The sequence below is a fragment of the Clytia hemisphaerica genome, unplaced genomic scaffold (assembly GCF_902728285.1).
Source record: "Clytia hemisphaerica strain Z4C2 unplaced genomic scaffold, Clytia hemisphaerica genome assembly, whole genome shotgun sequence".
Lineage (NCBI taxonomy): Eukaryota > Metazoa > Cnidaria > Hydrozoa > Leptothecata > Clytiidae > Clytia > Clytia hemisphaerica.
In genome coordinates, this window is record NW_027103344.1 from 430,473 (window position 1) to 442,852 (window position 12,380).

General features: G+C 34.9%; 2 protein-coding genes across 2 annotated transcripts; both read left to right on the top strand.

Moving 5' to 3' along the window:
- The first annotated feature begins 4,925 nt into the window (after positions 1-4,925).
- On the top strand, positions 4,926-5,969 carry LOC136819734 (uncharacterized). Its single transcript, XM_067075983.1, has one exon. It carries the CDS (start codon positions 4,926-4,928, stop codon positions 5,967-5,969), a length of 1,044 nt encoding a protein of 347 aa, XP_066932084.1.
- Positions 5,970-7,793: 1,824 nt separating this feature from the next.
- On the top strand, positions 7,794-10,213 carry LOC136818796 (retinal homeobox protein Rx-B-like). The gene is made up of 3 exons (XM_067075035.1): positions 7,794-8,322; positions 8,443-8,678; positions 9,844-10,213. Exons 1-3 carry the CDS (start codon positions 7,863-7,865, stop codon positions 9,985-9,987), a joined length of 840 nt encoding a protein of 279 aa, XP_066931136.1. The 5' UTR covers positions 7,794-7,862; the 3' UTR covers positions 9,988-10,213.
- Positions 10,214-12,380: the final 2,167 nt, after the last annotated feature.

Here is a 12,380-nt window from a genome sequence, read left to right on the forward strand (position 1 = left end):
GATTTCAAAGGACATAAATAGAATGCTTTTTGAAAGGGTATATCTTATCATACCTTTCTTATGACCCCTCAGCAGACCTTCGATTCACGCAATCGCACGTAAACAAATTTTCCAAATTCACGCATTCACGCAAGTTTTATTTTAGTACCCCAAAACCATCTCTCAATTTACAAGCTTTGATCTCTTTGATTTAAAAAAAAAAAGCTGAAAATTTTCACATTTCTTTCAATCTTTGTACGCTGAAAAGGGACTGAAAAGGCTAAAATTGGGCAGATGCATATCAAGAGTAGCAACTGCAGGATATCTAGACTAGAAGTTTGGTTCCTCATTAATTCTCACGCAAGGGCGAAATCTACTACACTCAGAAAATTACCGCTTTTTACGCAAAATTCTTTCTAGGCTTCTGCTAATCCTAGAGGAAAAAGGTTTCTTATCTAGAAAGTATATCATTCTATAGAGGTCTACGATTCAGACTAAATTCTGTCTTGTTCTTTAGTTATTGAGGATATTTTGTGAAAATTTTGAATTGTGGTGCACATACTGTATTATGTATCTCGGTATTAAACCAACCCTTTACGCAAAAAAGGTAACACCTTTCAATTACTTCAATGCAATGACAATACTCGTGAACAAAAACTGTTGCGTGATCGTACAAAAGGAAGTAAACTTTCTCATCCCCTAAAAACAATTCATTTGCTGTCCATTAAAGATAAGAAGGAAAATCTTGCAAACGTTATCTGATAAGAGGGTTGTTGCAGTGCGTACGATGATAACGAAATAAAAATGAGTAATGCAATAAACGTTTATCATTTTGAAATATCTTATATCCGGCTTGCTCCTTCTTTCTTCATAGAAAATGAATCAGAGAATGATGTCATTGAAGAGGACAACCTCTGTCAACTTTTTTAGCACTGACAAACCATTACGATTTACGGAAATTAAATATGAAAATGAACTTTATAGTAGTTGAGAAACTAATTTTCGAAAGTTTTTCTCTAAAAAATTTCAAAAAACCTTCCTTTAATCATTACACCCCCTTCTCACAGACCCGGTAGGATTTTTCAGTCAGTGGGGATAAAAATAATGGACTGAAACTCGATGGGGATTGATATTCCTACATTTATTATGGCTGGGGACTTAAATTATTTTGTTTTCAAAATTCAGTGGGGATGGGAAAAAAGCATTATACTTGTCGTGAGGATAGGTTTATTCGATTATTTTCAGTGGGGACAAAAATTTGAGGATAATTTTCCACTGGGGACGATATTTTGAACAATTTTTCCAGTGGGCAGGGTTCCCAGTGGGGTGTATCATTGAGATTCGTCAAAACTGCTTTTAAAAAGGGCCCAAAAAGGACCTTAAGTTATTATGTGTTATTATTTGTGTTTAAGTTGTTGTAAATGGTTTAGGATGACGATTCTCATGACCATCAAAATCATTTGAAAGTAAGAATTTTAGATTTTAGATTTTAGTCTGCTTTTACAAAAGAAATGATAAAGTTCCGGGGTGAAAAAGAAACTTAAAGGAATTGTAGTTTTTTTGCCAATTCATTCGAGTATGGTGAGAAGTATTTTTGTAAAATTCCTTGAACAAAAAAGAAATTCCTTGAAATGGATGGTTATTCTATGAGCTATTGTGCTTTGTGCTTTGGTTAAAGAAGAATTTCGATTAGATGAGATGAAATTATTTGATGCTTCTGTTCACTTAATCAGGGGTTAATTAGCCATGATGCGTACTCTATTAGCTGAACCTATTACAAAAATATAAGTTCCTTATAAGAATAAAAATGTCGGTCTTGAAAATATACCAAATGATAGAATACTAGCCTCTGACTTTATAAGCACATCGATGAAAACACCAAAATTCTAGAAAATAACAATTTGAAATGATAGTAGAGATGATAGAGAAAATCCAAAATAACTCAACTGATCAATTAGGTACTTAGCTACACTCCACCTATTTTTCTAAAGCCGGAGAAGGAAAATTGTTCACCGATAGCACCTTTCATTTGAAGGAGATCTATTTTCACTTTACTAATCGTGTAGCCATTATAACATTTGTGTCATATCAGTAGAATTAGGTTTAAATATTAAGTCGGAAAACAGTATGTGGCTAAAATTTTGCACACAAGTTCCTTATCGTTCCAAGAACCACCATCAAAACCCACAGTCAATATTCGAAAAATTTTTGGACCCTTGGTATGGTTTATAGGGTTTGGATGGCAAGACCACAAGGTATTTGTGCTGATGCGGCAAAAATCTTAAAACCTAAATATCTCGTGATCTAGCGATTTAAGGGGGAGGCGTACGGGTTTGCGATTTCCGAAATACCAAATAATTTTGTCAAAATTTCAAAAATTCCGTAAAAAAATTCTTCCAATTCCGATACCGATTCTTTGGGTATTTTTCCTTGTTTTGACCAATTTTTCATCAAATTTGATTTTTCATGTATGAATTCCGAAAAAAGGAATTTTGCCTGATTTCCGAAATTCCGAAGAAAAGCCCCCCCCCCACATTTAAACCCTGTGGTACACATCAGTATGTCACTAGATAAATTATAAGAGGGGGTCTTATCCATTTAGTTTTAGAGAGGAATCTTCAACCTTTCTCCAGCAAGAAAAAGTGAAGCCTTAAGTTTGCATATGGAAAATTTTGTTTGAATAACATGTAGGTCACGTGTTTTGGATGGGAAATAAGAAGTTTCATTTCCCATCCAGGAGTTTCTGATCCAGCCCCTTCAGGGTATTGAAATCAATGGTCTTATTGATGAAATTCTATTATCATCCAGATCTGGATGTGAAAACATTGAACGTTGCAAAGCGTTGCTCAAAACCGTACGTACATTACTGACGCGGGTCACAAACACTAAAACATGAGAGCATGTAAAGTCAAAACAAAAAAGTCATCATTAGCTATATTTAATTGGATTTCACCTTGCTTTTTTTGCGGTAGTGAATCAATCAAGTAAAAGCAGATTTCAAAAAATGCATTAATCTGTCGCCCCACAAATGATGATTGCAAAAAAAGAAAGGAAAGCGAAAATTCCAAACATCATCACATGACCAAATGATCATTAAAAGAGCAAATCATCCCTTTTTATAGTGATTACCTTTCAACATCAGCCAGTAGATGAACACAACATTTGAAGGACATCATTTCCCATCGTATCTCCTACCATTTGCTGACACAGCATTTTTCAAAGAAAGAACAACTTTCTCCCTTTTTATTACCGCGCGAGCAGAATAGGTGAAGTATACCTTAAGTTGGGCTAATGTCGACATCCCTTTTCTAATTTCAACACCCTTTTCTTTAAAGAAAGGAATATTATGGAGGTCGGAACACTGATAGACACAAGATTTTCCCCTCTCTGATTCTGAATCAAAGAAGATTAGTTTCAATCAGCTATACCGACCTTCCTATTATTCCTATCTCTAAAGAAGGGTGTCGAAATAAGAAGAGGGATGTCGACATTAGACCAACTGACGGTTCTTAGGAAATTGTCGAAAAGCTGAGAGTGAGATTGAATCAGAGACCTCTACAAAGCCGCTGGTAGGAGGTAAGATATGGAGCATACGAATGGTAAGGAGCACGAACCTGTTAGTGGATTCCCTCAGTCTTTATGCTCTACCCTCGAAAATACTGTTCTTATAAAAAAGCGTGAATGGTTTAACTGACGAACATACACAATTAATCCTCGAATTAAACCACAGTGTTCTGTTTTATTCACCCGACGTTGCCTTGGCGTCATGGTATGATAAAGTCATTTTGATCTTCGTTTTTCTTTTTTTTTATATTTTCTTTTGATCGTATCCCACTCATTCATTCTGACGAGTACTTTCTTCTCGAATATATATTTCCAACAGATTTTAAATTTTAATAAAGCATAAATGACATTAAATAGGTCGAAAAATATCAAAACAATGTCTTGATACTCAAGCAAGGTTGACAGAGGTCAATGCAGTCAAAGTTCAAAAGGTTAAAATGGAATCAGTACCCTTTACCTGTTGAGGAAAAGTAAAGCCTTAGTTTTGCTCTGCCTTTTTTAAGGCATTAAATATAGGAGGGGGTCGGTACTAAAATCCTGGACATATAATATGTGTATTAAAAGGATTTTCGAGAATTTCTTCTATACCACCACCCCATTTTAGGTACTAAAAATTTTAGGGACATTTTCACACAGAGACCACTCAATTTTTGGTATTTTCAGGATAAATTTTGTCTTCTCGGGACCATTTTTCTCAAGAGTGCTGATATTTGCAACAGAATATTCAAATTTCTCAAAAATTGATACTTTTAAAGCAATGATGCTTTATGAATTGAGCAAACATTAAAGACATTTATTTGACCGGATGCAAAAATAATTGAACTTGGGAAATTTTCTTTGAATGAGAAAATTTTAAATTTTTTTGAAAAATTGCAAAGATTCTGAATAAATCATGAAAAATTCTGAAAAAAAATTCTGAAACTTTAGAAAATTACAAATAATTTTAGTACCAATTTACTAAAAAAGTTCTCAAATTTTAGTCTGGATACCACCTTTTGGTATTTTAGTACCCCTTGGTACTAAAAGGATTTTTAATTTTTTTGGGTATACCACCACGTTACTAAACAACATGATGTCCTAGATTTTAGTATCGAACGTATAGTGGTTTCTTTGTTTTTCAATAGGTAAATTATTCGAAATTCGACAGAATTTCAACGGCCGCGTACGTTGTTTGACTTTTAGTTGAATGCGAGTTACGTATAATACTGCAAAAAGAAAAAGAATGAATCTCTCGACCAAAGTTTAAGCAAGAGCTCACAAAGGCAATATACTAAGTTTTTATTTTGATATTGGGCGGTTAAAGAATACAAATATACTGCACCGAATTGTTATTTTCTGGTAAATATCAAAAACCTCCTGTTGACAAAGAGACTTTTAGAGAAATGTTGGAAATATGCAGTTGTGATGTACTGATGCTCACGCATGATGGATACTACCAACAAACCAATGGTCTTGCGATGGGCAGTCCACCTGCTCCAATGCTAGCCAACGGATGGCTCAGCAAATATGATGGAACGATCAAAGGGGAGGCTGTAATCTATGAAAGATATGTTGATGATGTTCTCATGGATATCGCAAAAAACACCGTACCGGCTAAACTCGAAAGTATAAACTCTTTGAACGATTCTTTGAAGTTTACTGCAGAAAGGGAAAATGATTGCAGTATTCCATTTCTTGACATGTTGATTAAACGAAAGGGTAGAAGACTATCATCGACATGGTACACTAAAAAGACTGATACAGGCTTAATGATGAACTTTCTTGCACTTGCACCAATTAGGTACAAAAGAAATGTTATTTCAGGAATGATTCATCGCATCTATCGGTCATGCAGTTCTTGGAAATTGTTTCACCAAAGTTTAGAGAAAGCGAAAGTGATCCTGATTAACAATCAATATCCTCCTTCTTTTTTCAATCCCATCATTGAGAAAACTTTAACTAAAATTGTCGAAAAGCCAGAAAAAGAAGAAGACGAATCGGATAAAAAGAAATTCTTCATACAGTATCGTGGTAAAGTTTCGGATAAATTTGAAAACACACTGAAACGAATCGATGCCCCGTGTAAGGTTGTTTTTACGACGAGAAAATTAAAAACTGTTTTACAATCATTAAAGCCACAAATTGAAAAGCCTCTTAGAAGCAGCGTAGTGTACCTTGTTAAATGTCCGCGATGTAACTCGCGCTATGTCGGCCAAACCGTTCGGCATCTAATTACGCGTTCGAAAGAGCATTCCAGAAGTCCAGTGGGAAAACATTTTCTTAGTTGTAATAGAGAGATTTCAATCGATGATTTCTCTATCATTGGCATGTCGACAAAAAATGAACAACATTTAATGACTCTTGAGGCATTATTCATTAAAGATCTCAAACCTGAACTAAACAAAAAGGATGAATACAAAAGCCGAGCACTAGTTATAAAAATTTAATGGTCCTTTTTCTAATAAAATGTTTTTAATTATTTCGTTACGCTTTACTGATTTTTTTTTCAATTTTTGATTTTTCCGATTTTATTTTTTACAGTAGACATTTATTATGAGACGAGTGTTGTATGAGGAGGTTTTTTTACGAAGATGTACATGTTTTGGATTTTTTACTGTTTTTAAAACTGTTTTTATATTTTTCTTTTTAGATATTAATCTGAAGATGAGAATCAAATCTCGAAATATATCATTAATATAAGAGAAATACAAAATTGTTGGTCACATCCTGTTCAAAAGAATACAAAAGCTCATAATTAGGATAATTTGATAGTTGTTGACCAGTTTTTAATGGAACTAAATCTCGAGTAATTTATTAGTCTTTAATCAAGAGTAATTGGGTACATCTTATTGCCAATTCATTATGTAATTAACCTCTTCAATTGAAAACCAATATTTCAGTATTTATAATATTTCCCTGTTTTCATGACATTAGTAATTCATAAGTTCTAAATAAGCCTAAAAATTCGTTTCATTGTTGGTACAAAAATCTAAGTCTAAGGAAATAACCTTTTCTTGTTGAGCTAATGAAACCAACTTTCAGTATGTAAATATTAAATATAATTCATCATTAATTTCCACTTTTTACACTTTCTCCACCGAAGGCTCTTGAAGAATAAGAAATAGCTCTTGTACAAGCAATGATATTCATTTTGCCAACTCGTTAGAACCCCACTAAGAACATTAAATCCCACATTCCAGCCCTCTTCCGAGCTTGTCGTAAAAATAATTGGGCAAAAACAAATGACCCCCGCTGGTACGGTCATTAATCAAAAGTTTTCCAAATATTTTTTTAAATTCAAAGAGAAGAAAAAATCATTTTGCTTTAATTGCAAGCATTTTTCACCCTCGCAAAACGCATTAAGGGAAGCGTACACCCACGAGCAACGTAGTTTTTTGCAAAAGCATTGCAAACACGTACGCTCGTTTGCTGCAAGGCGCCCTTGTTGGCTAAGTATACTATGACGTCACATACGGTGGAGGGTGGCCAAAATGTACACCCAGATGTTGCAAGGGTTCTTGCTTATTGTTAACGCACTGTCTTAAGTTATTTCGGAAGGCAATAAACTATAATCTTTCTAATTCTTATTGTAAGAACAGATGAAAAACTTTTTACAAATATTAAACACTACAACTTTCCACGAACTTTGATAAATTCCCCTGGATAGATGACAAAAATAAAACATTGATTACTTTAAAACACGATCAAACTATAAAAGTAACAAATCATGGATGTCAACGGTAATAACCGTCTTGCTTTACCGTGATATTCCGATGTATGATATCGTACGATATCGTTTTATTCTCATCTTCACTTAAGATGCACCGAGATTCCGAAAAAGATAAGCGAGTAAGATTTTTTCTTAAAACAAAAATATTCCCTTTCCAAAAATTTACTACGCACTAATTACTGAAGAGAACAAGCAAGATAAATTACACAGTAATCAAGATTTGAAATGGCTTACTACGCGTCCATCATCAAAGTGATTCTAAAGGGTTTTTATAAGAAGCGAAAAGGTCAAATTATCATGCGTTACATTCTAAATCGTCCAAAAAATTTATGTAAATTATGAGATTCAATTTTGATGGTACCCAATCCCATTATTCCCTTAGTGACTTATGTGAAAATCAAACTCCAACTCGGAAAAATTTCTTTGAATAAGATTCTTATAAAAAAAGCAACGCGTGGTCTTAATTAACGAGTATAAAGTATTTCCGCTCGCTTGTTGCTTTTTCATATAAATACCGGTCATTGATTGCAACATCATATCATTCACATTTAACTCGTCAATAAGCAAACATACAACTTTACAAACTTTTGCGATTTTAAGCCTCGTTTTGATGTGTACAAAGACGATGATGGCAAACGATAAATCACCATTCTCCATCGATTGGATTCTACGCAAAGAGAGCGGCTTGGATCGCGTGGATAAAATCAAAAACGTCATTCGCGTTTATGAGCAAGCCAACCCCTTCAGATACCCTTCCTGTTATAAGGACTTATCTTTGGTCAAATACAAGTTGGACAAATGTTGTCCACCATCAAGACAGAATCCGCTTCACACTTTGCAGCGATCAAGGTCACCCGTTTCTCCTGCAAAGTCTCATACAACCATATCGTCCATCAGTAAACCCCCGTCACCTCTCCATTCATCTTGCACATGTCACACGAAGGTTGACATCAAAGACGGGGGTCATGTTGTTGAGAAATCGGGGTACGAAGATCACAATATGAATAGCTATGATGATGTTTTTGTAGAAGAGCGTATCACAATGACATCACTCAATACTAAAGCAAAAGGTAAGCATTTCCTCCGAGAATTTCTAATTTCAACAACTTTCTAACTATTGGAAGTTGATAACGCTCTTCGTTTTAATAGACCCTTCTCTCGAACTTTTCTCTCCTTTTTACACGATGTAGATCTATCAAGAAGTTTATCAACGAGTTCATCAAACTGTTCGGATCTTTCTGCACCAAGTCCTCGCTCTGATGAAGAGGGAAGTGAAACATTCGCACATGGTAGACGAAACCGAACCATTTTTACCAAGAAACAAGCCTCTGAACTCGAACGCGTCTTCCAAACCACTCACTATCCCGACCTTAAATGCCGACACGAAATCTCCAAAGTCACCAAATTATCGGAAAATAGGATTCAGGTACGTTACACATTTACGTTTGCTCTTATAATAGTTTTTGAGGAGAATGACATGAACAAAATGTGTCCAGAAGTTCTGTAAACATGCGACGAAACTAAAATGTTAAAAAGAAATATTTACAGCGGTTCATAAAAATAAAACCCTTGAGAAATAGTGCTGGTGAGCAATTATCATTAAATTTCTATTGGCTTTTTCTCTTTGAGTGGCATCAAGCATAAATTCGTTTTTAATTAATCATTACTAATTAGCCTTGAAGTGAATTGCTTGATCGCGTTAATGAGCAAAAGACAGAAATAGAATTGAAACAATGCTTTTGAAACAATGTGCATGCTTTTGTTTCATTGATTAGTATTGTCATTAGCAGTAAACGCACGCGTCCAATTAAAGCGTACCAATCAAATGTGAAACTCTTGGTTGAATCTTTTTAGTTTCCAGGTCTCTCAGTGTCCAGTCTCAATCTCAAACAAAACAAAACAAAACAAAATGAACAATATTGCACAATAATTTCAAAAGCTCACCCATCTAATTTTCGACATATACAAAAATGAAGCCAAAATTGTTGTGTTCGGAGCAACACTATTTGGTGACTTTGATCACTTGGCAACCTGACATGAAAATTTCTAAATGGCTAATCTCAATGTCTTGACAACGCAATTAAGAAAAAGCCAATAAAGATCTCGCCATTAATATTTGCGCAATGATGGAACATTAATCTTGCGGCCACCAGAAAAAGGGAGAAATGACTAAAAAACGAGTAATAACTGACCGGCTGAAAGGGGCTTAGCTAGGCAACAACGAACAAAGAGCAATAAAATATCGACACTCGTTAAAAATTTTCTTTTCAACAAACGATTCAGCCAATTGCTCTACCACAAGTTACTTACTTAAAACCGTAAATGACGCATGAAAGAGACTGGACCCTAATTATGGTAATGAAGTCGAACAGCCTCCGTTTAATGAGCTGTGGTGTGCTAATTTGAATTTCAATCGATTAAAATTTTAATTGCTAACTTTCGTAAACTATAAATCAGGTTAATAAGGCACCTCAAATCATAATTAAAATGTTTTGTTAACTACCCGCTAAAAATAACTCTACCAGTACCAGGCTCCAAAATCTTTATCCCAAACGATTTATAATATCAATTTTTCCTTTTCTTTTTTCCAGGTTTGGTTTCAAAATCGTCGTGCTAAATGGAGACGAACGGAAAAAACGTGGGGCGAAGGCTCGGTGATGGCGAAATACGGCCTTTACGGTGCCATGGTCCGTCATTCATTGAAAACACGGAAAAGTGAGAATGAAACGAGTTAGACACTCAATACTCGGAACTTTGTACAAATATTAGAGATTATTTTTCAGAGTTTATATGTTCTTCTTGTATATAAAATATGACTTTTTGGTAAAATGAGAATTGTAAATTTTATAATTATTTTCAAATGATTTATATTTGTTTCAAATTTAAAAATTTAACTTGCAGTGAATTTAATAATATCTTTTTATTATCGAATGAATCAGAGCAAAATCTAACATCTAATATTATAACGATGGATGTTTTAACTTAGGTAAACATTCCTTAAGATAAGGTAAATAATGACCAAAGTCGTACCCTTGACCAACATGAGAGAGTTTTCATTTCACAGCTTTTGAGAAAATAATGTAAACAATATGTGCGTTCTTTAAATTTACCGAAACAAAGAAGATCTATTAGGCACTATACCTTACCATTTACCGTTACCGTTCACTTGCCAGACTAAGATTTCACTGAATTTTCCTTTTTGTAGAGACAGCTCTTTTTTTTCGGCATTACCAGCATTAAGTACACTTTTTGGAGTTCTTGGTATGACGCGGCCAGGAATTCAACCCGCACGAACTCGCACACCGTAGCCGAATGCTCTTATTTTCACTACAGCTTGTTGAATAAGTAAACTTTCTGCAGTTCATAGTAACTTGAGAGAATTTAAGGGGGATTTCAGTGCGATTCCAACAATTTCAATGTTTGTAACACATCAAAAAGTCAAGATTTCAATATTTTCTCAATAACCCCATGGGAACGTGACGAACAGGGAGGTTAAAAAATTGGAAAGTGAGCACTGCCAAAATACAACCCTGGTGAATTTGCTTAGTTAAGAGTTAAGGCTAAGTTAAAGGTAAGTTTCTGAAAAGTTTGTGGAGAGCTAGTTAATGATCCGAAATTGTTCTCGAAGTCGCGATGGTGCCATTGAGAAAGCAAATTTACAATGTTTGAATTTTTGCGGACAGTCAATTTCAACTCAAGCGAAGCCACAGAAAAATCAAAGAGTAATCGAGATTTAGCAGACGGCTGATATTTTTTGGCTTAATATAGAAAGTTAATGGTGACCAAAAAACTAATTACGAAGGATTTTCAAAAACAACCAGAAACCACTGATCACCTGTCATGTAAAACTACAAAGGGAAAACACGGAGAGAATGCTTGCATTTCTATGATAAATGAAAAGTCAGAAAGACTGGACACTGTAAAGAAAATCAAACGGATCAAAACTTTGCACCTCTGGTTTTAAGCAACCTTATCGGCCCTTTTTATACCAACTTTAAAGGCCGGTCTCCACTTGCGCACGCTGCGATCACACCTTTTGGCTTCAGTCCTTTTTGCTTGAGAAAAGATTACGTCATAAAAATGTAGCGCGCTCGAAAAAAAACTTGAACACATTTTCGACCGTTACGTCAAATCGCGCCAATGGAATTGTTTCATTTTTCTTTGACCAATAGCGTGGAAGCTTTTCTCGAAAAAGTGCGATCGCAGCGCGTGCAAATGGAGACCGGCCTTAAATCAACGCCGACCCTTAATCCACCACTCCCCAAGTTTGAGCTTAAGTACGCCAACAAGGACCAAAGAAAACTTGAAAATGTCACTTAAACATTCTTCAAAATAAATAATGATGTTAAATATTGATTTAAAAGGAAGGTTATCCCCGTTGGGGTCCGATTTGGCTACTTATGGTGCCCTTTTTTCTCCTATTATGCTTTTCAGTGCTTGTTAGTACATTGAAATGCTACTATTTCTCTAATAATTAGTCACAATACTATTTTTCTGACAGTACCGTAAAAAGTTTTTAATCGTAACCATCTTGGCTAGCTTCCCTCTTTCTCTTGAATAATTTTCGGACCAGACTAGTCATCAAAATGTTAGAGTTACGTTAGATGCTAGTCATATTGACAGGAGGAGACATGCTGAATTTCAAGTTCACACCACCCCTCCCGGATTAATTGCAGAACTTTCAGCCGTTTTCAGGCTATCAAAGAGGGCGAATTCATTCTCTACCGACTCAAAAACAAGCCTGAAAATTTTCTATATAGCAAAAAAGTAAAAACAGCTTAGTCAATCTGAACTGAAATCTTTTTTTACAAAAATCAGAAACACTGTGGAGCCAAGCCAAAAAGTTGGCAAAGTTTACAGAAGGAGTCCCTATAGACTTTTACCAGGGGCGTCAATGCCCACCAATAATTGCTTTCCAGTATGTAATATTTTAAGGTAGCCCAATTAGAGTACCCTACCTTTTGAGAAAACCCGGCATTAACTGCATATTTCAGTTGGGAAACTTTTGACTGCTTTACTAAATTTAAATTGATTTAAAAAAAATCTATTATTTCATAAAACTTTGGATATAAAAGAAAGGAATTTGCAATTGTCGCTTTGATTTTTTAAATGAATCCAAGTAGGGCTC